The sequence below is a fragment of the Trichogramma pretiosum genome, unplaced genomic scaffold (assembly GCF_000599845.2).
Source record: "Trichogramma pretiosum strain Unisexual culture from Peru unplaced genomic scaffold, Tpre_2.0 scaffold4, whole genome shotgun sequence".
Classification (NCBI taxonomy): domain Eukaryota; kingdom Metazoa; phylum Arthropoda; class Insecta; order Hymenoptera; family Trichogrammatidae; genus Trichogramma; species Trichogramma pretiosum.
Window position 1 is genome coordinate 2,525,247 of NW_019641688.1, and position 26,007 is coordinate 2,551,253.

Sequence of the window (26,007 nt, forward strand, 5' to 3'; positions counted from 1 at the left end):
ATTCGGATCTTCGAACTTTGCAGGCGATCTTGAAGCGATAGATTTGAAACAATAATTATAAGCTTGATGCAAGAGCCTAGAATTCAATTTGCGCCCACAAATAGGCTTAGTCTTTATCAACCGGGTAACATCGTCGCAAACTTCTAGTTGGGTCACGAAAGAAGAATTTTATTAATATCCGTGAAATCGCACACATTTTGTAGGGTAGACGTGAAAAAATATGACGATGGAACAGGGGCTGCCATTTGTCTCTGGGAAATCGAGGAGCGCGTCTCGCGCCCCGAATCGCAAGTACGCGGCAGGGTCGAGTTGCAGCGCACGCACGCTCCTTATAATATATGGGCCGAATAACGTGTAATCTTTTACTAGCGCGCTTGGCTGCACTACGTTGCTGTTAAGCTAGAAACGCCTAATTTTAAACCCGTGAAAAACGCATCGAAAAACACTCGAACTAATAAGCTAACGCGTAATATCGATTTATTTTTGTCTCGGCTTTCGGATTCGGAATAAATATTTCAGAAATTTTTCATTTTTACTGAATAAAAGAGATAAATCAAAAGTGAAGACTTTGATTTGACATACTTTTCATATAGTACATAAAAGTTTTTCTTTATAAAATAATATTTTTCCCGATGTTAGTAAGAAATTTTTTGGAAAATTTGATATCGCAAGCGAAAAGCTGGTGGAAATACACGAGTCAAAATAAAAATAACAATTTTAAAGAAGTTTTTCCAGATTCTCACTAAATATATTTTTTAGAAAGCTTCTTGGGTGTCTTCATATTGTTGTTTTTTTAGATATTGATGCTGTTTTGAAAAAAAAAATTCAGTAAAAAATCTCAGGAAACTTTTCCGAAAATATTCATTTTTAGTCTGACTCCGGTATCTACTTGAACTCGGGCGCATAAATGTCAGGAAAGAGGTGGATCTCGAGCAACATGAAAAAATAAAATTTAATATTTACATTTCAAACATAAATATAAAAATAATGGATTTTAAAATTTCCTGCTCACTCAATGATTAACTTCAATACTCGTGACAACGTCCAATCGTAATCTCAGAAAGCTGTGTACGAAAAACTACTCATGACTTTTGTAAAAGAGCATATGAAATTCACACGTCAACCCCCGCAGATTCGAGCTTGAGCGCGCTTGCATGTAAAAGTCGCGGAAACAAATATCCATGGGTCGAGAAGGTCGAGCGAAGAAAGGAACAAAGTTCAACGCTCTCGAAATCGCTTCTCTCTCTCTTTCTCTATTTTTCACGCTCTGACTTACACGCATAGTGTACATAAAACATACATTCGCGACTTTAGTCCCTTGACAAAAGAATGTTGGATCTGAAAGTAATAGATATTGAGAAAAAAAATAAGTCATACGCCCGGACTTTAACAAATAAGATTTTTCGTAGGTAAAGACGTTCTTGGCTGCTTAGGAGATTTGGACAATAACGAGACGAGAGACTGACGGCTCGTATATACACAGAGGCAATTCGTTTACATTATTTGCGCTGCAAAGTGTGTACACAGAAGGAGCTGTGTAGAAGCCACCGACGCCGCTGCCACCACGCCTCGCCCTCGCACAACATGCAAGCCTCTATATATATATACACAGTGCAACGATTTTAGCAAGTTATAAAAGCACGCGCGCGTTGACCCAATAAGCCAGAGCAGCAGCCGGCGGCCTGCGGGGGTCGCGGCCACCTTGCACCAGCGCCAACAGCAGCAGCAGTTAGATTCGCTTTTTCTCTGGGTCACGCGGCGCAGCAGCTCACACTTACACCAGTGCACAGAGCGCGCGAGGCACGAATGAGAGAGAGAGGATCGTCGCTCCGTCACGTACGCTATACAGCGGTGCAGCTAGCTCGGCTCGCAACACTCCCCCAGTGCCGAGAGAAAGAGAGAGAGAAGCTATTATCGGCCATCGAGCGATTTTTCTCTCGCCTTTGCCGTTTATACCGACAATCTCTCTCGATATATAAGGGCTATATACGGTGTGTCGATGAAACGATATATAAGTGGTGTATGTAATGCCCTGGCCCGTGTGGAAATTGAGAGATTTCGACCCAAGCGACTGGCAAATAACGAGATAGAGAGAAAGAGAGAGACTGAGCGATGCATTTTGGACTCGTTACATTTGATCTCGATGAGAGAGCTGTTATTACGTCGCTCGATCCACGTCCAGCCGATGTGCTACCGCGCTTACAAACCGTATTACATACTGCAAACGTACAATTCGTTATATTGGCCGAGGCTCGCAGGCAGCAGCAACTCGGAGGAAAGAAAGACGGAACAGGCTAGCAACAGCAGCAGCAGCAGCAGCAGTAGCAACGGTGAAATGAAGGGGGCGACGATGAAGTGTGGAAATTGAAAATGGGAAAGCACTTTGCTGCTGCAACATCACGAAGCTGGAGGTGTGAGAGAAAGAGCGAGAGAGAGGGATGTAGACTTTTTGCTCGCTTTCCGCTCTTTGCGCGATACAACGATACAACGTCCTATAACGTCAGTTTCCATTTTAGCCACCCTGCCTCTGAGTCTGTCACTCTCTTCTCTCTCTTTCTCGCTCTTTTCCAGTAATTGTTGTAAATAAAAAGTGAAAAAATGAAAAAAAAAAAGACACCACCCCCCGAGTAGACACAAACCGACACTCGAACGGGCGAGGTATAGAGAGCAACCAATCCAAGTCCCGTGTACATCAACGCGACTCTCTTTCATTTTTCTTCACTTTTTACCTTTTTTCCTTGCCTCTCTTTTTTTTTCATGCACTTGGATTGAAATGTATTAATTAACTTTGAGCGTGAATTAATTTCCTTCTTTCGTTCGCTCCGTTCTGCACCCTTTATTTCTATCTTCATCTTCTCTCGCTTTCTGTGTTTCTCATGCCTCCCTTGCTCCGGAGAGAGAGAGAGCTGGTCTCTCTTTTTGAAAATTGAACACGATGTAACGAGCGCGCGCTCAGTGTAGTATACGCGGCTGCTAGCTGGCATTGTTCCGGCGAGCTTTTTCCTCTTTTCCCCCAGTCCCATTTGACGTTTTAATCACGATGTTACGATAGCTTTCTCGTCGTCGTCGTCGTTTTCGTTGTCGCTGTCGTTGTGTGTGCATTGAAAAGGGTTCGCAGTCCTATATATACGTTATATGTGCTTTGGCAGAAATAGTCATATCAACGTCGCCATCTACACAATAATAGAAATGTAGAACAAACTGTCCAAAATAGAAATGTCATTTTCACTGCGGTGCAGCTGCAGGTCTCGCTCGCGCAAAGCTCCACGTGCGGCACACATAGAGATACCGGACGCGCCCGTGAATCGCCATATCGCTCTGCAGTGCTGCTGCTTCTATCACTGCGCTCACATAGCTGGATCACGAGCTTGCGGAGCTTTTTTGTCGGCCGAATTGATGGATCTCATGGTTCATATATATGCATATGCGCACGCACGCACACACAGACAAATAATACGTGAGCTTCGGGTGCATTTACAACTTTAGCGTATGTGCACTATACACACAGGATAAAGCACGTAGTCCGCGCCACGCAAAGCCCCACAGTGCCAGAGAGTACATACATAGATATATGCTTTAATTTTTCTGACAAAACGTCTCGCGCGAGTATACTCTGGCTGCTGCTACGCTCGGCTCTCACTCTCTCTCTCTCTCTCTCCCTCTCTCTAGTGCTTTGACAATCTTCAGCTCTACTCCTCTAGTGCAGCAGCAGCAGCAGCAGCAGCAGCAGCAGCAGTAACAGCAGTAGAGAATTTCCTCCGAAAAAGAAAAGCTCCTTCTTTCTTTCTCTGTCGAGCTCACTCTCCTTTCTTAATGGAGTAAAATAGTAGGGCAAAACGTGAGCTGAAAGTCGTCGCAAGGCTCGAGTATTTCTTTCCACTTTTAAATACATGCTCTCGCACACACACATACAAACGTTGACTCGCACTCGCGCCCGACCCCGTGTGCAGTGCACTCGCCTAGCTGCAGCGGCATACTACTATATGCAGCAGCCGACTCACATACACAGGCGTGCGTGTACACAAAAAAAAGTAAATAGAGAGAGAGTGGAAGAGAAAGAAAGAGAGTAAAAGAGAAAGCTTGAAGGAGTTGAAATATATTTTATACATGTTATACACTTGAGCAAAACGTGGCGTGGAGTGGGAGAGCTAGCACAACTTGACTGTATAGCAGCAGCTCGCGTTATAGGGACGACATTGTATTGGAAAAGCTGCGAGACTCTGGAGGATACTTGGGGTGGGCGCATGAGTTGTGCGGCGCGCTGTTCCGTACCTACTACCTCTATACTATCAGGGCGCGACAACTTCTATACTATCTATCTCTCTCTCTCTCTCTCTTTCTAAAATGCTCGCTGGAATGTTTTCGATTCACGTGTTGCAAGCACAACGCCGATATCGGTACTCCCTTTTCACCATGAATACTTTTAGTGTAACAACAACCGAACGAAAACAACTGCCACGACAAGAGAGGAAGCATAACAAAATTTTAATGAAATATTTTTTTTTACTGCACGCACGTGTGCGCACGAAGTTATACGCAGATCGCTACAGCAGTCGCGCATTTTACTCGTGCGCGACACGTCCTCATATTTTTTACAGCCGCCGCAGCTCCGTCAGCAGTCATATACGACAACGACGATATGAGCGACGTAGACGCGAGCATGCACGAATGAAAGACAGCAGCGCGCAAGATGCGCGACACAATTTTTGTCGCGAAAGAAATCCCGCGTATACCGTAATTCGCGAGATCATGGATTTTCCATCTCCTCGAACGTACGTCTCGAGATGAGAAAAGTCCGCGCGCGCGAGTCAAAGAGAGAAGGAGAAAGAGAGAGACAGATAGAGAGGAAGAAAATGTTCTTTTCATCTCGCGAAATTCCGTCTCGACTCTCGGCAAAGCGACATTAACATTATCGCGAATAGGGAGAAGAGGACGGGATCGCGCGACGACGAGCTGGCTTTCGCGGATAATACGCTGATCTGTTCTCTCTTTCTCAACGGGTCTCGGGCATGTATATACAGGCGGGTATGGGTGATTCGACGTCCGCAACGAAAGTCGTCGTCGCATCATCATCGTTATCGGATCGATCGTCGTCGTCGTCGTTGCGGGGTCGTCGTCGAAGATGAGAGAGAAAAAAAGAGAGAGGAAGAGAGAGAGAAAAAGTCCACAGTATATATATATATATATCGATAACGCGCACGGGGAAGCAGCAGCAGCAAGCCAGTATACGGTATACAGCAGCGCAATACTTTTCCAAAGCACATTCCTTTATACGCGCGTCGAAAAATATCCTTTTATCTCGTGTCTATCGGGCAGAAGCGATCGCGGTGCAGCAGCAGCAGCAGCAGCAATACAACAGCGCTAGTGGGTGCAGAAAAAACGAGCGGGGGGAAAATAAGGAGAGAAAAAAAGGATGCGATGCTGCGCGCTACTGCGAGCGTGCTTCAACACAATGTGCTTACATACTCCGGCTATATAGCTAACACTGTATCCTTCTGTATAAAGCGCACACACGTACAAACACACGTGTACGTGTAGAAGTAAGTGTATAGATGTATAAAATGACACAATGCACAACTGGCAGCGGTTTGCCTCTCTCTCTCTGTATATACGCGGTAGCAGCAGCGGCGGCGGCGACGGCTCTTGCTTGGCTTGCGCTGGCGCATTGTTAACAACCACGTGGTCGTGTGGCTGCAGCAGCAGCAGTGGCAGCAGTTTGTTTATCCATTCTTTGGGTGGCAGCTCGGCGGGCGCGCTCGACTCGCCTCGCTTGCCTCGCTTGCTTGTGCTAGAGCTGCTGAAAGCTGCTCTGGCACACACACGCACATACACACAAGCGCATAGGCGAGCAGGGAAGAGAGAGAGAGAATGTAAGCAAAGGGGGTGAATATCAGAGCGATGACCCAGTTTTCGAATGAGCGGAGAGACAGAGACAGAGACAGAGAGAGCGTAAAAGCGACGAAGGGCGTGGTCTCTGTACCACGCCGTATACCTCTCTTACTCTCTCGTACTCTCTTTCTCTTTGCTCTTCTTGCATTCTGTATAGACGTGCGTAAATGTATAGCCAAGTTGCAGATCGGCAAACTTTCGGTCCGCCGGTGCGCGCGATGCAAGCTTTGCTCCGACGTACGCGACGATCGACGGCGAGATGTATGAGAGATACGCACACACTCGGGCCGAGAGAGAGAGAGAGAGAGAGAGAGAGAGAGAGAGAGAGATTTATCTTCCGACTTTCGGGAACATTGACGCGTATAAATATACGCGGTGCCGGACTCGACGTTCAACGCCTTCGCTCACCGAAAGCTGCACAATTGCTTTTTCACGCTCTTTTTCAACGGATATATAAATATAAACGCGCACCATTACTTTTTTTTTTCTTTTTTGTCAGACCTGATTAGACTTAATCGTCGCGAAGCTTTCAACCGAAACTAAAGCTAAAGCATGAATTAGATCAGTGCAGTAGTAGCGAGCGAGCGCGTAAGAGACAGATAAAATTCGAGGCTGCTCGACAGCTGGGTGTACTGTGTGTGTGCACATGGCACGTGAAATACCACTACGTACGTATATAATGATCCTCGCGCGGGCGCGCGAGCTTGCGAGAGAAGGAAAAGAGAGAGCGGAACGTTATTTTTCGCCCCGACGCGCATAAAATTCCATTTTACGCTCAAGTATGTGTAAAGTTTTACATTAGGCGTAATCTTCAAAGCTGTACTTGCCTAGCAGCAGCGGCAGAAACAGCGAGGGCTATATATAGGCTGACAGCTCCAGACCCAGTTTGAACTTCGCTACATATATACACATTATATATATCGTACGTACATAGGTATATACTGTAGCGTGGAATAGAGGGTGAAAGATAGAACACGAGCTCAAGCGAGCGAGCAAAACTTTGACTTTAACGCCTTTCCAGTTGCCATTGTCAGAAAATTTATGCATCTATTATTTTCTAGCCCGCGCGTATACTCTGTCTGTGTGTGTGTGTGGGTCTGCATCGCGCTCCGCACGTATCTTTCTCTCTCTACTCTACTCTACTCTACTCCGAACTTGCTATACCTGGGCGCGTCGTGCTTCAAGCTCGTAAAACGTTTTTACTTTTCACTCGTGCACTGCACGCGCACATATATATCCATACATACCCACCCACACACGTGTATCTCGCTTTTTTTTTGCGCGCGTCTATCTCTACAGCCTCGTCTTTCTTTATCTCTCTTACTCGCATACGTATATCTGCTGCGGAACGCGCGGATTTTGAAAGCTCGCGAGATTAGCCCCCGCAAAAGCTCTGCTGGGCAACCTACCACTGCCCGTCCAACTAATGGGAAACATTTTTCGCCTCTCAACGAGAGCGAGTTGCCGTTGCTGCCGCTGCACTGCAACACCCCGGCAGCAAAGCGCGTAGTTAGTTAAAGCACACCACTGCGTGTATCCGTATTGCATACGTATGCGTAATGCGCGCGCGTGTGGCTAGAAACAGCAGCAGCAGCAGTGATAGCAGTGGTAGTACGCGAGATCGAACATTTCTGTTCTACGCTGCCGTACTGTACAGCTCTTGTGTCGGGCTGCACTGTGCTGGATTGCAAATCGGCTTTGTTTGCGCCGGGAATTACGCATTACTTATGTCAATAATATTTATGAGCCAATTAAGCTTGCGCATATTTGCGCTCGGGATTTTACTTCAACCCTTCCCGCGCTACCCCTATACACTACCCCGGCCGTCGACTGTGCCGTGCGGCACGCGCTTTAATCGAACTCGTAAAAAGAGTTACCTTGCCCGGCATCTATAATGCACTGTGTATACCTACGACCGGCATTATGCACGAGCAGCGTAAAGACGTGTACTTCAACCGGTCAAAGATAAATAACGCAGGACAACGTATATCTCCTGGCAGAAAGGGACATTGAAAGAGAAAGAAATGAAAGAGAAAACAAATTAATCGCGAAGCATAAACATGTAAAAATTGTACGCATATCTCGCCAATTTTTTTTATGGACGTACGAGAGTGCTCCGAAATTTACGAAATTATTCTCTATGTGTATACTTCACGACTGGCGCGCGGGGGAGGATGCCGTATAAATTAACTTTTCCGAGCATGAAATTGGAATGCGATTGTTTTTTAAACAGCTCGACTAGGCGAAATACGGACGAGCCTCGCATTCAGCAAAATGAAAGCCACGCGAGCAAAAAGAAATTTCTTCGGGGATATAAACCTCGTCTTGTTTTTCCATTTTTCTGCATAGAGTCTAGCGCGCTCCATGCTCGCTCGCGTTTTATGTAATAACCGAGAATTTCCACCTTTGTGCCTCGCTCCCTCTCTCTCTCTCTCTCTCTCTCTCGCAAAAAACATCGCGGGAATGAAAAGTAGAGAGAGAGAGGCGCCTCGCTCTATGTATATTGCTGGAGTGCGCGCCACAAGTGCTTTTGCGCGCGGCGAGCTATCTCTCGCGCGCGCAGTTATAAAAATTAAAAGTATGTTTCCGCTTTTGCGCGGATCTTATGTATATACGCCCGACGCGCGCCGCGCGCATTAATAAAATTGATGCAGCACGTATGTACACGCGCGATTGAGGAATTTCGTGCTCTACGTATAAATGAAAAATTATTTTTATGTTTATTTTTTGCAATAAGAGTAGCGAAACTCTCGGTACCCCAGAGCAAACGTATAATATTCACGATGTACGTATGTACGATCGACGAATCAAGAAAATTAAACGAGCACTTCAGCGCGATGCGAGTTATATAGTAGTGCATCGACTACTACTTGGCGTAATTCTTTCTTTTTTTTTTCTTTTTCGAAATTTCATCGAGTGCCTATACTACACGCCTTCGGGGTCGAGCAGCAGCAGCAGTAGCAGAGCTCGTCTATAATATAAGAAAAATCCGATCGATTCCTCGTGAATTCTTTCTCGCGTGCTCGTTAATTTTTAATTCTCCCAGCCTATTATTCTCGAGACTCGAGCGTATACACACACACGGCCACTATGTAACTTCGCGATACTCGGTGCGATACATGTATATATCTATATAAATAGCAAACAGGAACAAAACGAAGCGTATCTTGCGGTATGCGCGCGAGAATTGAGAGGGAAAATAAGAGAAAAGCCGAAGCTGCTGCTGCTATAGCCCTCAAAGTTCGCGCAAAATTTGCTCGACCCCATTTTCGAGTTTTGCAGCTTGCAGCAAGCACGTCGGCTACACGTATATATATCTACTATAACTATAGATGTGTTATGCACGTATATATCTATTCTCTCCTTCTTCTTTTTTTTCTGCTGCTGCTGCTGCTGTTGCTGCTCTACCATTCCTTACCCTCGATGTATATGTATAGAATAATCCATGCAGTGCACGCGTGAGCTCGAGCGCGCCAACTCGAATTTATCCAGTCGATTCTATACGTCGGATGTATCTCCCTGCAGCCCGTCCCGTTCCGCCCTCAGCCTCGCGCGCGCACACAGTGCCGATCCTTAAAAGCCAGCTAACTATGTAGATGGCGCTTGCCAAACTCGAACGATAAGTGACACTGGTACATATGCCTAATATCGCGTGAACGAAAAAGATACGCTAAGCTCTTTTTCAGATATTATGGTTATTTGTAATTTTCCATAATAATTACTTATTAACATAAATATCCGCTAACTGACTAAACAAATTATATATTGTATAGGGCTAGTGGTGCCTGATCTACTCCTAATATATGTACAAATATAAAAGTCGTGCTGCTCATGCATTTGTAATTATTATTATTATTTTAATACCAATAAGTCCTACAGGGGGCATGAGCCCGTGCGTAGGTGGCACTTACAAAACAAACAACATAACCATCTACAATAGTAGAGAAATGACATGTAGTTAATAGTAAGATACATATATTATACAGTAATTTAAAATTACACAAACACTGGCAATCTTCTTACTTCTGACTTTAATCTCATCTTGAGAATATGCGTTTTAATTTGTTCATTTTTAAAGGCAGGAGGCAAATCGTTGAAACACTTAATTAGCTTCACAACAAAGAAATATTATAGAACTAAAACTAAAACTAGAAAGATACCCTTGAAATAATGAATAATAAGGCGACGAGTAGTTGCTGCACTTCGAGACGTGTATATGATATACAGGTGTGCTATCGGATCGTCGCGTGCGGGCGTAGTCGGAGAGAAGGAGGTGCACTCGAGCATCTCTCTCTCAATCTAGCTCTCGTGATTCGCACTGCACCTGTATACAATGGACGGATATAATATAAGCGATACAGATAGCTGTCGAGCAAAGAGGCGATACGTAGCAGCAGCAGCCGCCTATGATAGTAGTAGTGGTGTCCTCTCGACGGCCTCTCCAAGATTGAGATAGGTCGCATATCGCTCGAGTTCAACATTAATCTGCACAGATATCCTTGCATCAAAGCCCTGACTGTAAGTGTGTATGTGCGTGTGTGTGCCGCACCGAGATCGAGTCTACCCTCTACCTCCCCGCTTTCGACGACGGTATAATTGCATATTACAGCAGCAGCAGCTACTGCGGCGTGCACAGGCACGCTCGAGATCGAGTCGGCCGTATATATTATATAATACTTATAATATCGAGCCGCAGTTCGTCCGTATGCGTGTAGCAGCAGCAGTATAGATATATAAATGTGTGCGTTTACATATCGGGTACGTATGAATATGCAGCGCAATGCAAACTTGATTAAAATCCGAGACTGCAGCTCCGAGAAATTCGATCCGTCTGCTGCTGCATGCGGTCCAAACACAGCTATATTACACTTATATATAGCCGAGTCTGGTCTGTACGTCTGTGTGTCTGTGCTTACAGCTCGTGCTGCGCGCCCGCCGTCGAGTATATAGTGCAACGTGTACACTTTGCCCCACACCGAAAAACCGCCTCGAGGCTTAGCAAAAGAGTTACACAGACATTTCTCAATCTCTACGTCTGACAGCTTCAAAAAAAAGGTAGGAGAGAGCAAAGAAAAAAAAAAGAAAAAAAATAAGCCCAACGCGTGCGAGCATAATGTATCTACGCGCGAGGAGCCTAAGTGGCACTTAGCGCGTGCCGCGCCATGAGATCCTCGAGGAATTCTCGGCTTTTTTGTAAGGAATTTTCTTCCCTTTTTGGTTTTTTCCTCTCTTTCTTTCGTTCGGAAAATATACAGCCTCTCTGTCTCTCTCTCTTCGCACACGCGGCGTACTAGTACACTTAACATTACATATACGCGCGCAGTGTGTCTACCGACTGTTTCGGAAACATAAATCTCGAAGCTGCTACGTGTTATAACGTCTTTCTTATGTCTTTTCTCTTCTCGCTTCTTCTCTCTCTCTCTCTCTTTCTCTCTCGCTTTTTTCTTCATTTTTATTTTTTGATGTTCACTTTTTCGCTCAGAAAAACGTGTGTTACACGCGCGCTTGTACACATCGACGTATTTCCCATTCTCTCTGCAGCCGAGACGATGCATCTCTTCGGCGTGATGCACATAAGGCGCGCGCGCGCGTGCAAGTGTTGTCTTAGATTTTGAAAAACTTGAACTTCGCCGCGTGTATTATGTAAACTTTTCGTGTTTCCTCGGCATAACGACGTACAAAGCTTTGTACTAAAATAAAAGCATAAAAAAAACGACGACGACAACAACAACAACAACAGCAACAAAGACGAGCAACGCCTCGTATAAAGCGCAAACGCGAGGCCTGACCTTCCTTTTCGAAAAAAAATCTCTCTGCACAACGGTGCACAGCTGTGCACATCGCATCTCTTTTTTACACACACACACGTACATAACTCGCCGTGCATTTCTCTGCATGTGTGTGTGTGTGTGTGTGCGTGTGTGTGCAAAAGAGATGAGAATACACGGTAGGCACTTGTGTTGACTGAAAGCTAAAGGCCAAGCTCGAGCCCTCCTACCGTGTCTGTGTATACATGCGAATATAGAGTCTAGAGGTTTTGCTCTCTGCCGAGCTTATCACGCGAGACAATTTTCTCGCTTCTCTTTACGACCTATGCCACTACTTTTTTTCTTTTTCTCTTTCTTTTTTCCTTTTTTTTTCTTCATTTTAGCAGTTTCCGCGTGTGCCACCGAAAAATAGAGCATAAAAGGAGTGTAGTCGAGAGAGAGGGAGAAAGAGACTGAAAGCTAAGCTCGCCGCTCGCGAGTAGCTTTATTTTTGAGATTAGGATGTATACTCAATATATACACACATACACACTGTAGTAGCTAGCTATACAAGCAGCCCATGCACATGTATAGAGGAAAATTTTCACTCCCGCGCTTAAAGTCGGGCCTTGATGCGCAGGATTCATTCAGCTCAAACGCCAATAAAGTTCTCCCTGCAACTGCTGCTGCCGCTGCTGGCTTTTTTGGCCCCTCTCTCGAATGCGCGTACGTCCGCTAGAGGCTCCCCGTTCGGAGATATGTGTTTTCTTTTACTTTACTCGTGAATAGTACCGAGGAAAGATATTATAAAGCTTTACTCGTGCGCGGCTCATTCATTCGTTTTTCATTTAAGCGTTGCATATATATGGCGAGCTTTTTCGTCGACTTGCACCTACGTACGCGTATATCTCCGCTAAGTAGCGCGCATTAAATTGAATCGGCCCTGCACGAGTACTTCATCGTTCGGATATGTGCACGATTGAGCGCGTCGAAACGTCGAAACGTTGAAACTGCGTAGGCGCAATATTTTCTCAGAATATGTATAAATTCGCGAGATATTAAAGACCTGCAGCTACGTGTTCGTATAATAATGTGCTAGCTTATACATTGAAAGTCACATGAAAAAGGATAATACCTCGGCGAAACAAAGAGGAAAGAAAGTATATATAGGACGTAATTGGGCGTAGGCTACTCGTGCGCTGATATCTACTCGTGGAATATAATACTCTTATAGACGCACACACGTACGATATATACACACACGAACGAGCTTGCAGCGCGCGAAATTTGTATTATTCATGAGTGTGTGCGCGGAACGACGCGCAAGCTCACGGGAACGCGCGCTGCAGCTTATGCAATATATAAATGTTAATTGTGCTGGCGAAGTTCAGCGCACACGGCGCATATAGGCATTGGCGCTTATACACCTACAAACGAGGGCGAGAGAAAGACAGAGAGCAAGAACCAGAGTTAGCTCGAGTATATATACGGTATAAAAGATGTGTGTTGTGTGTGCGAGTCTCCTAACGTGGAGTATCGTAACGAGAATATAAGCCGAACTCTAAGCGCCGTGTGGGCATGAGCGGGAGTCGCGAGCGAGTTGCACTTCTTGGTTCCTTCTTAGTACCGCGCAAGGCTAATTACACGCGTAGGGCGTATATAGAAGACATACGCAGAGTACAATTATTCTAGTTCCAGCGCTAGTGCCAGGCTGTGTTTCGTAAAATTGCTGTATAACCTTTGGTGCAGGATTATAACGATACAAAAAACAATTGCAATCGAAATTACATAATTCGGAGATGATGTATCTGTAGCAATGCTCAATGTCTGAAAAAGTGGCAGTATAAAATATTTTGAAATTCATTACCATTAGATAGGTTACTTCAGGCGATTTTTCTATGAAAATTATGTTACAAATATGACGTTTATTTTAAATGACCAGAACATGACAATTCATTGCAAAAAATTTAGATAAGTTTTCAACTAGCTCCAATACGATAATAATTCTTTAAGCTTTCACCACTAGATCGCGAATACCTTTATCTGTAAATCTGCAAGTGGTATAGTCAAAATAATTATATAAGTTTAAGTCAAAAAATTTTAAAACAACATGCAATTTCCAATACAGATTCTCAAGCGAGAAAAATTTTTATTTTTCCAAATATTCAAAGAAAAATGAAAAAAAAATTGGACTCCTGAAGAATTAAAAATATCATCTTTCCATCAATAGCAACCTTGGGTTGGAAGCAGTTTTTATTTTTCTTTGCATTTGAAAGAAGTTAGTTAAAAACTAGCCATGAAATGTTTAGCAAGTTCATGAGGCGACGTATACATCGAATTTCCTTCTTTTCAGATTTTTCGTAAGATTTATTTTAACCGAATGTGCCCATTTTTTCAAGCTATGCAATCAAAAAAATTAAAAATATTTGATAATTCCAAATTAGAGCCCTGGAAATACGATTAGTACTTTCCGTTGTAAGTCTTCTGTGAGATTTCGGTAAAGCTCGTCCATGTATAATGAAACATCAAATATTAGCTAAGAAACCGCTAGATGGTGCATGCCCAAATTCTCTGAAATCACAAGAGGAAAAGTAAAAATCTAGGTATAAGTTAGAAAAAAGTTTTGGAATACTATTTAAAGCAAGTTTTATGCTTTATAGATATTTTTTTCTAGATCAGAATATTGTATAGAATATACTATTGTCCTTTTTCAAATATTAAATTTATGAGAGTCACATAATTTAGAAAAATTCAAATTTTTTGGTTGCTGAATAATTTGAATTATTATATAATGCCATCATAAAAAAAATAATAATACCCAAAAATTATTTAATTTGTTGTTGCAGATGATCAGTCGGATGATCGCGGGCTGTCGTCCTTCTTCCCATGCCTGCAGTAGACACTGACGATATGGTAACGTATACACAGTTTATTACACGGCTCTGTACACTCTTTTATTTTTTAATTAATGTCCAGCTCGGCGAGTATCGTTAAAGTCGGCTCCACGGGTGTGCATACCTGTGTCACACCCGCGCCTACTCTAATAATATTTACGCTCGTGCAAGCTGCGAACTTTTATATGAAAGCTCGCCGAATGTGCGGGCATTAATCACGCGTGCGTCTGTGGCCCAGGCGCACACAATTACTATCTGTATGTGATGTATGCATAATAACGAACTCGTGTGTCTCTTCTGTTTTTGCGTGCGACGCCGTTTGTTTTGGCCCTGCATCGCCACGTCGACTGCGTTAACTGCGCCCAACGAGCAGGACACAGTATGGCTCCGGTACCACTCTACTGGCACGCCTGTGGGAGTAGTAGTCTCGCCTCGCATGCCTTCGTCTTCCTCTTACTCCTGCTGCTGCCGCGATCTACTACAGGTACGATACGCATATAAATAACATGTATATTTTTCATATTATGTGTATAATAATAACTGCAAAGACGAAGATGACGTAGTAGACTTGTACTCGAGAGGCCGTCGTCGCAGCATCTTATTTTTATGCTCCCGTTGTGTGCGAGTGTGTGGGCGTGCGTGCATGTGTGTAGAACACGTAAAAGTCGTTATAGCGCGCGCGGTTGCTCGTAATTCTCAAGAAACACGTATACATATTATGTACAACGACTTTACTGTTTATTACACCGTGCAGCGTAGCAGCAGCGATGCTGTCTATATAGTATATAGCAGTAGAAGTCTCGAGCTCCAGAACAACCGCGCCGCGGCCACTTATATTGCTTTCGCCGCTGCGCTCATCGGCTTTTGTCCAATTTAATGTGTTACTCGCACGACCTGTGCATGTGCGTGTGAGCTGTAAGCTTTCGTCATAATTTTTAACGAAAAAAGAAAGATAGATATAGATGTAAGGACGAAGAAAGGAAAAAAAAAATAAAGAACCGGGGAAAAAAGAGGTGCGCTAGTGCAATTCGGGCAAAAAGTTTATATCTAGATGTTGTATGCGTTGAGCTGAGATCGCAACTTTCGTGTATATAGCATACGTACAGGGAGAAACGTTATCTCTCTCTCTCTCTCTTGTCGCGACCTAAAAGTATTCTTTCTCCCAAGACGCTCGCGCGCTACACGTCTTGCACATTTTTGTATTAAAAGCAACGAGCCGCAGGAGAGAAGGCGCGCGTGAGAGAAAGAGAGAAAGAAAAAGAAAGCCTAGACGAGCGCGCTGACACTTTGCACAATCAAAGTGCATCATCTTACAGATATACTCGTGCGTGTCTTTATATGTAGGTGTGTTAGAAAACTTACGCGCGCCTCGCAGCTATATACACAAACACGTACAATATAAACATCTTTTAGTGCTGCAGTAGTTACGTTAATGCATCGTATAAACAACAACGAGCGAATTGCTCTCGAGCAGCAGCAGCAGCAGCAGCATCAGCACTAGACTCTCGTGGACGAGAGTGACTTGCAAGCTCGCTAGAGACGTCCTGTAGCATCGCATACGTACATATATAATGCAACAAAGACTCGGATTATTTCGACGCAGTATAAGTACGGAGTAGCGGCAGCAGCAAAGCTGGACATTTCGTCCACCCCGCAGCTCGTCCATTCTAGTTTGCATAACTGCAGCGAGCTATTATAAGGACGATACGCGCCAGCGATAAAACGCGTTGGTGTCTCTGTTGGTGACTCTCGTGTAGTTGCCGCCACCGCGTGCGTAAGTGGAACAACTCGGAGTATGGTCAGACGCGCCCTATATCCTCGCATATATTTTCAATGTGTTGTATAGCTTCCTCTGCGAAGTCGCGCAGTGCGAATAGTGCATGTGAGTATACTATGCTTTCGTTGTGATGAATTTCACTAAAAAATGTACACCGAGAGCTACTGCTGCTGCTGCTGCTGCTGCTGCTGCTGCTATATCAAAGGAGCGGAAGAGCTGAGATAGCGCCAGATTTTGTCGAGTGGCTGCGCGAGTTTTTTGTTTGTTTATTTTTTTTCCCCCAGCGATAAGGGCATGATGCGTATGTATATATAGTGTACGCGCATACAACGAAACTTCAAGCCGAAGGTATTTTAATAATATTTAATTAAAAACCGAAACCATATCGCTCTCATTAAACATTCATCAAAGGGGAAACGGAGACGCGGGCCTATATAGCTCTATATACGCGATGAATATTCGTGCGTGTGTGTACAGGGCAAGTGTGACGCTTTATATAGGATATGAGTTGCACGCGCTCGACACCGAGAGAGATTATATAGCTATATTTAAGAGCAAAGCTGGAGCGACGAAAAAAAAAACGAAAAAAAAAACAACTACAAACTATATTTTCAAACTTATGAATATTTATAACGTGGAGAGTACACACACACATGGTCGGGCGGGCGCGCAAGAGCTTTTCACGTCCTTTTATATATTCAGCGCAGTGATAGCGCGAGTACATATATAGCATGAATGCGGGAAGGATGCAGGAGACTGCCTATATAACGTATATAGAGCTGCGTATGCGTGTCTGTGTGAGTGTGTGCCAAAATAGGAGCGAGGGAGAGAGACTGAGAGAGAGAGACAAAGAGCAAAGAAAAAGGACTCGTTCAATTTTATCAACTACTTTTATTTCGCTCCAGTTAAGCGTGCGCGCGCGAGAGCTGGGAGAGAAAAGAGCGAGCGGCGCTGGGCCTTCTTTGGCCGCGTACACGATAAATTTCCAGACCGTTAAAATTACTCGCGCGTGTCCCAGTTCACCGCGTGTGTGTGTGTACGTGTGCAGCCACTCACACACACGCTCGCCGCGTCTATATATAATACTTGGCTGTCTGTACGTATATATACCGCAGCTTGCGAGTCGTACACAGTACCCCATGGAGGCTGGGCCGCGCGTCGAAGGTATACCTTTAATACAACGTATAATAGACAGAGAAAGAAAAAGAATAAAGACCGTTGAAGTGGGAGGAAAGAAGGGCCGAAGGGAGGTTGAGGGAGGAGAGAGGAGGGGGAGGAAAGCCCGCGTAGCGTGATTTACGGTCTAATGATGCCGAGTAAATGTCAGAAGTAGCGCTAATGGCTCTCGAGCGACCGAGACACGTCGTTTTCTAGTTCTCTCTTTCTCTTTCTCTCTCTCTCTCTCTCTCTCGCTTGCTCCGTGCCTCGTGTACCCACCCCCTCTGGCGTCTCTGCACCTTTACATTCGTTATATAACGCCGGTGCCCCCCCGCCCTCCCCCCACACACACACACACATCTATTCTCTGGCAGGGCACATGCATATAGCAGGTGCTCGTTTTAAATGCGCACACAGTGTGCACTCGTGCAGCAGCCTCATGCAGTCGCGAGCGAACCAACTCGACGTTGCCTGTATATACACGTGTTTACATGGCTCGTTATTAATCGAGATTTCGCCAACATGCAGACAGAGCGAGTGCGTTTGGTGAGCGAGCGAGAGAGAAGCTCAAATGCGCAGAAATGTTTTTTCGACCGTACACAAAGCCTCGGAGGGCGTAACAAACGTTCTCGGTTACATTAAGCATTTTTTTCACGCGCGGACAAGGGGACATCGGCTCAAAAACTGACCGATCTCCGCTCTGCGACTGTCACACTCGACGACGCGAGCTTTTATCCTTCTGTGCGCGTCGAGCTGTCGACTCGATCGACGCCGCTTCATCATTTGCTCGTGCGACGCGAGGACTCAACGAAGAACTTATTGACTTTGCGCTTCTGCGATTTCTTCTCTTCCGTCTAGTCATTTTTTTTCTCTCTAACGCGAAATCCAGATTATTGGAAGAGGTCACTCATCGGGACGACGCCTTCCGCCCATCCCGCTCTTACCATACGTAATTATACCCTCGCGAGTTAGCCGATAGAGAAAAAAAGAGCTGACGCCGTGCGCGCAGCAGAATTGCCGCGTTGACGAGCGAATTAATGAAGCTGAGAGACAAATAACGTAAGGGATACCCTTGATTCAAGATGAGAGTAATTTCTGGGCATTTACGTAACATTTCGACCTCGCGAATGAATATGCACGCTGGTATATATTTTTGAACTTGTTCGAGGTCTGTGAACCATGACTGTACTCCAAAAGTATTTATCGGACCAGACTTGATAGATGAATTGAAACCATCGTTTATCATTTCATTATCGGTTACACAATAATTTGAGCGATCAAGACAAATTTTTTAAATATATTTGTAACTTTAACGTTGAATTTCGCATAGGGTTCAAAGATCAGGGACTTTCGTGATTTCATTGAAATTATGAGCCCAAATAGAATAAGGGCATTGGTTCTATTTAGATGGCTATTGCACGAAGGATTCAATATAGAATTTAATTTTTCAAATGACAATTTTTGCCATTTGAATCGATCCAAAACAAGATAGATCGTGAAATGCGCAAAAGCTTAAATTTTTTTCAAAGGTAACCTTGATAGCACAAAAGTTCCAATTGTACCGAGCTACCACGAGCGATGTTATGGCACGTATCAAACTGGGTATGATGAAATTTAGTCGGCAAAAAGTACAACATGCTTACGAATAAATGTTATGTTAACACACTATTAATGTTACTGGCTATGCTTAATCACTTTTGGATTTGCTTTACTTCTCTCGCTCTGTCGAAATATTTTTGGAACTAAATCGCTCTTTGTTTGATTGATATCATTATTATTCTACATGTCATGATGCATCCACGCAGGCGTTTTTATCGCGCTTTTCTGGACGATTGCTTTTTGGTGCCTTTCTTTTTTCTAGCTTTAGGAACAACTTGCGCAATCAAATAAATCCTTTTTTTACTGCAGAACTGTTACCTCGCGATCGTAAACTTGAAATGTAAAAGGCGTCAAACTCGATGGAAAAGAAAATAAAATTACAAAGACTACTAATTAATGTATCCAGTGTATTTTGCAATTGAATGCGTACTCCGCGTATCTCGCTGCACGCGGTGGAGCTTACAATTCGTGCTCGTGATTTGTATCTCTAAGCCCAATGCAGTGCTTGTAAAGGGTAGTGTTTCTCGATCTCCGACGACCGATATTCGAGTCCTTATTGGCAATCTTCGCTTTTGTGCGCTATATTATACCGAGAGAGCTTGTAAAAGCCGTCGCGCACTCGTACGTATAAACGAACACATATAGAGGCCATTGTCCACGGCGACGACGGTCGAAAACACTCGAGCACCGGCTGGGCCCTCTCTTGTGCAGGCATCGAAAGGATCCCTTTTCGCTGCTAAGCATCAGCCCACTCGAGTGCGTAATTTACGTCATTAAGCTAACGACGCCCTTACGCGCGGGGCTTGTTTTTGCTCTTACTATACGTATATTATATAAACGTCTCTAGCGCATCTCGCGTTTACTTCACAAAGTCAAGTCTCACATATAGTGTACGATGTATATATACTGCATATATTGTTACGCGAATATCGCGTGAAATGGAGTATTCGCTTGGATTTATAGGGACGGATTATATCCCTGCACACGTACACAACTGAGAATTCTGCAGTTTATACATACTGTATCTGGTTTATTATTATGCAAGCTCGCGACGACGATACGAATACTTCAATTAACGACTCCACAACTAACTTTGACTTTTCGCTTCTATGTGTGTGTGTGTGTGACCGTGTATGTAAGTCCCTGTGTCTGTGTATCGCGCATCCAATATCGAGGCTGAAACCGAGTTATTATATTAATATGCTAATGAGCTGCAACTTATTGAATTATTTCTTATTAGCTATATATTGTATTGGACTGCTCGGCAGAGATATACGCATTTTAATATACATGCACAATTCGTATACAGATGAAGCGGGATTGTCTATTGAAGGGAGATGCTGGCTGCTATTTCAATTACATGCAATCGTTCATACATATAGCAGCTACATCATTTGCACGCGTGTGTGTGTGTATTTTTGCCTCGTATACCGGAAAGCTATTTGATATTCGATCGGCTATGAAGTAATTAAAATAAATTAAGCGGAAAATATGATGTACATGAAATATATATACTTGCTATACGCGCGGGTGGCGTGGCTATGTGTTATTCTCTCTCTCACACACACAAACTCGATAGTGTGCAGCTATACATGCAGCGACAAAATGAAAGAAAAATGCAGCGATCCGCAGCGCGAGCTCCAGCTCTCTCTCTCTCTCTCTCTCTCTCTCTCTCTCTCGGTGGTAACGTCTAACTTGTATGATGTATGCAGTCGAAGTAGGTCGATAAAAATTCGTGTCAATGCACGCAATGTATATAAAAAAAAATATTATACGTACGTGCATGTGCGCTTATATACTACACGCACGTCGACGGAGACAAAGCTATATTTAATATGAGTTAGTGCGTGCCTGTGTTTTTTATACGCGTATAATCAACGTGCATTGGTACTCGGGAGTCAATGACTTTTTTACCCTCTTTCTCTTTCTCCCTCCCGCTTTATTTATCTTTAATTAGTGAAAATTGAGTGCAATTTTTGATTATTTTTTCCCCGATCTGCAGCGAAATCGATGAAAATAAGCACCGGCATACATACATACTCGATCTGAGACTAGTTTTTAATTCAAAATTCATTTATCATGAATATCTATGTCTAGTAATTGCAGATTATTTCTTAATTTATATAAGTATTTTAACTTTGTCACTTGCAGGCTTACAGATAAGCGTACTCGCCGTCTAGTGGTGAAAGTTAAAAGTGACATTATCGCATTTGAAGTGGTTGGAAACTCATCTAAATTTTTTAAACGATTGAATTGTCATTTTCAGATCATTCAAAATGCGAGCTTTATATTTATAACACAGTTTTCATACAAAATTGGCCCAAAGCAAACCATCAAATAATAATATTTTTTAAAACAGTTTAATGTGTCACTTTTCCAGTTATCAGTCCATTATCAATGTTGAGAACTTGTATTAAGGGTCGAGTACATTAATTTTTAGATACTCGATATTTTGCGAGTATTCGACTGTTTACGAGTTTTGAAACTTCATTTCATAAAATCGGCAAGGTATCATTTGTACACATGAAACTTGTACATGGGCATTTCTGTACACAAGTAAAATGTGTCCAATATTTGTACACATAATCGAACTGTTTTTTAAATTCAAAAAAATTAAAAAAAATAATCGTAATCGTAATTTTCTGAATTTAAAAAAAAGTTTTATTATGTGTATCATTTTACTTGTGTACAGAAATACCCGTGTACAAGTTTCATGTGTACGAATGATACCTTGCCATAAAATCTACATATCCAAATATTAATGAACTAATCAGCAGCCAAAAAATTGGTCAAAAGACATAATTAAATTTCAAAATGATAACTGTAATTTCATGCAATGCCGGGACTCCAATTTTCGCCTTTTTGCCATGATATACCTATTTTATTAGAAAACTTTTACTTCAAAGGATCATGTATCGAGCGATAGCAAATTTGAAACTAATTTTTTAAATGTATTTATTTGAACAATATGTACAATATTCAACATTAAATAAAACAAGATTTAAAAAAAATACAAAATGTGCTTAGCGCAATCACGAACTCTGGCCTGCAGCCGCCAAGAAAATATTACATAAATCTTGGTTCTTTAATTTCTCGAGGATGGGTTCACAGATCTCAATCGACAGTCGTTGGTGAATCAATTCCCAGAATGGGTAGAGCGCCCATCGCTGGAAAAATCCTCTCGACATCTTCTCGCACAGATGCAAACTACAAGTCACCTGATGTCTATAAGGCACATAGGTCCATTTTAATTCAGAGCTCGCGAACTTGAAGAAATCCATGTACGTGAATTGTTTCACCGCCTCTTTGGGTCGTAACTGGACCAAGTCGTAAAGCGACAGACTCTGATTCATCTTTATATGTTTCGCCGCTATCTTGAAATCCGGAGCATTATACCAACACAGCTCCTCGTCTTGATCTTCTGACATCTCGAACAATCCATACTTTTTGAAAAATTTCATGATCGTTAGGACGTCGCTTTGTTTGAGCTCGTATCTTTGCACAAGACGTTCGAGTGTGCTCAAAGCGCTAGACACTAGTCTCAATTTAAAATTATCGACATCGTACCAAAACACGTAAAGCTCACCAAAATAACTCTCCGCGGGAAAAACGAAGCTCGACAGATCAGCCCCACGATCCAAGAGTACGTCTACCGCAATAGGCAAGAAATGCGCCACAGCTAATTGCAGCGGAGTCCGACCCCAGTTGTCTAGGGTGTCGATCTGCACCGTCTGCTGGACTTCGTCGATGAGCTCAAAAAATACTCTCATCAAGCCATCGTCGTCGACTCTCTTGCAAATAATATGCAGAGGAGTAAATCCGAAATTGTCGGTCAAATTGGGGTCGGCGCCATTTCTCAGCAGAAATGCAACCACGATCTTTTTGCCGCTACGCAGAGCCGCGTGCAGCGGTGTGTCACTCCGAATGTCCCTGGCGTTTATTTCCATCAGCTGATTGACTTCTTTACTTATCTTGAAGAATGTCTTGACCAATTCATTGTCTGCGTGTCTCGTGCAAATTAAGTGCAGAGGAGTCATTCCGTAATTATTGGCCAACTGTGGATCCGCGCCTTTTCTCAGCAGAAACTCGAGCAACTTTCTGTGGACATGAATCACTGCCAGGTGTAGCGGTGTCTCGCCCGATCTGTTTCTGGCATCAATCAGCACCGGCTGATTGACTTCTTCGCATGTCTTGAAGAATATCTCCACCAAGTCATCGTCGCGGCTTCTCTGGCAAAGAACGTGCAAAGGAGTGTCTATACGTGTAACGTTGACTGCATTTGGATTTGCTCCGTTTCTCAGCAGCAATTTGACCACTTCCTTTTGGCTATGGCCCACGGCGAAGTGGAGCGGCGAATTACCGGATCTTTCATCTTGGCCGAGGGACTCGGGGTTTTGACTGAGCTTAATAAATTGCTTAACGACGTAGTCAAGGCCGTGTATGCAGGCCGCATGAAAATGTGACAATCCCGTTTGGTCGGTATAATTCAAATCATAGCCGTTGTAAATTGCAAAAAGATTAAAGACGCTTTGTATTCTGCAGCTTCTTGTCGGGTTTCTAGCGGCGCGGTGCACAGGTGTAGTGCGAAGCAACTCTGGTTTACCGTCTTGATCGATTACGGGCTTGTCCTTGTAGCCGGTGCGAGTCACGAAATCGATGAATGTCTCTGTCGACCGGCTTAGAAGCGCATCCGAGAGAAGATTCTCAATTTCTTCGGGCTGAAAAATCTCTCGGAGATTAGGAAGTTGTTTATTCCAGTTGCAGATAAAAGGACAAAGTTGTTGAAGAAATGCAACTCGCTCTTCTTCAATCTGCAAATCCACTTTTGCTCGTAGACTCTTCAATCTTTCTAATTTGTCTTTGATATCGGAAGTTACACAGGGTTGGTCTTGAGACGATGACATGATTTTGCAAAAACACAATCACTTATAACTTACGATATATTTATAAATTTTTTTTTTGAAAATCACTCGATGAAAACGACGCTATCTGTCTCACTGTTCACGCAGCGGCGTCGTGAAGTGTACTGAACTTATACTACTTGCACTACGATCTATATAGAAGGTGAACGAATAGACGCACGAAGCTATTAAGATATACAACTAGCATATGAGCTGTATAGAGTAGGAGTCGAAATTCGATATATAAAGCATCAGCATGCAAGACTATGCGCGCGGCCCCGCCTCCAATTCTTTGGGCTTTCACTTTCTAATCGTTACCGAATTTAACGACTTGCACCTGTATGTATCTTTTGACGGTGTACATCTCGCAGTAACATGTGTAGCGTGAGAGAGACATGCGACGTTGCATAGACATAGCAATGACCAATGACCATCATACTCATTTTTTCATACAAGCAGCCAAAAAGTGTCTATAATCCACTACAGCTTCGCAAAGTGGGGAGCTCTACTTTCGGACCACTATAATATATATGAAAACTCGTATACAGATCTAAGCCACAATAAAATGGCCCTGTGCACTAATTCCATGTACTCTTCATTTTTTAGAGTCTTGTATCGGGATATACTATTATTCCCATAATTCCGAAAAATAATCAAATTAAACGTACATCTATTAATAAAATAATATACGGGCTGATTCCGAGTTCATTCGATTAATGCGCGCTGATTCATATCATATCGAAGCAGCCTAATTATAACGTCTTGTAACGACTAATTATCTCTTTTAAGTGTAATTGTAGCGTCTATTCACTCTATCTCGCTCGCACGAAATCGTTCAAATCGTGAACGATTAGAAAGCAGAAATCCAGCGAGATAAGGACGACGCCTATGCTTATAGTCGGTATTAATGTCGCACGAATTATAAGCGAATGGCTTCGATTGTAAGTACGTTTTTACTTTCTACATACGACACCGCAGCGTATGAAATAATTAAGGAAAATTGTATTGACTGTGGCCAACGCGAAGGTATCGACATCTCTGCATATCATTTGCGAAAGAGGCGGAGATGACGTCTTGAGCGAGTTATTATTGAAGATTAACAACGATATCCAGCAGATCAATGTCCAGGACAAGTTGGGTAACACGCCGTTGCACTATGCTCTGCGCAACGGCGAAAAGAACGTGGCTGAACTTTTGCCGAGAAATGGCGCCGATCCGAGGTCGACCAACAAGGAAAGATCGACACCTCTTCACGTTATTTGCCAGAGAATCTACGACGACGATTTGGCGAAGATATTTTTCGAGGTCAACGACGAAATCCAGCAGTCGGTGCAAGTCGACGCCCGGGACGAGTTGGGCCGGACCTCGCTGCAATTGGCCGTAGCGAGTATCTCGCCGAATTTGGTCGATTTCCTTTTGGATCGTGGCGTCGATCCGTCCGGCTTCGTTTTTCCGTCTGCAAGTTATTTTGGCAGGCCACTGATACCGTGTAAAACGCTTCATAGCAGAGAATTGTTGCATACTTTTAAATTGAGACTAATGTCCGGCGCTCTCATCGTCGTTGAACGTCTCGAGGAAAGAGGATACCAGCTGGACTTCAGCGGTGCCCTGGCGGTCGTGGCATGGATCGCTAGATGGAAATTGTTCGCCAAGTCGGCAGATCTCGAAGAATATTAGTACGATGACGAGGAGCTCGTTAGTAGAGCAAAAATAATAACAATTGCAGGCCTGCCGATCAACGACTTGATTCGGTTACGACCCGAAGAGGCGACGAAACTACTCACGTACGAGGATTACTACGAGCTTGCAGTCTCGAAACAATTGTATAGGCTTTCGGAGGGTGAATATATAGAGAATTGTACTTTGCATCTGTGCGAGAAAATGTCGAGAGGATTTTTCCGGCGATGGGCAATAAGCGCCTTCTGGAAGATGATTCCCTTGCGGCTGCCGATCGAGATCTAGAAATGATCATCGATAGATCATACACGAACAGAGATTTGTGGAATATTTGCTTGGCAACGGCAAATTTATGTTTTCCATAT

The 26,007-nt window shown here is 43.6% G+C and overlaps 1 protein-coding gene across 2 annotated transcripts in view; it reads left to right on the forward strand.

The window, feature by feature from the left end:
* Nucleotides 1-26,007, forward strand: part of LOC106656245 (cubilin) — a 50,164-nt gene that overhangs the window by 6,465 nt on the left and 17,692 nt on the right. For both annotated transcript variants that reach the window (XM_023461696.1, XM_014377069.2), the window contains exons 2-3: nt 14,483-14,549; nt 14,904-15,014. In XM_023461696.1, the coding sequence (XP_023317464.1) occupies nt 14,912-15,014 (103 nt within the window). In that variant the 5' untranslated portion in view covers nt 14,483-14,549; nt 14,904-14,911. The remainder of the gene's footprint in view (nt 1-14,482; nt 14,550-14,903; nt 15,015-26,007) is intronic.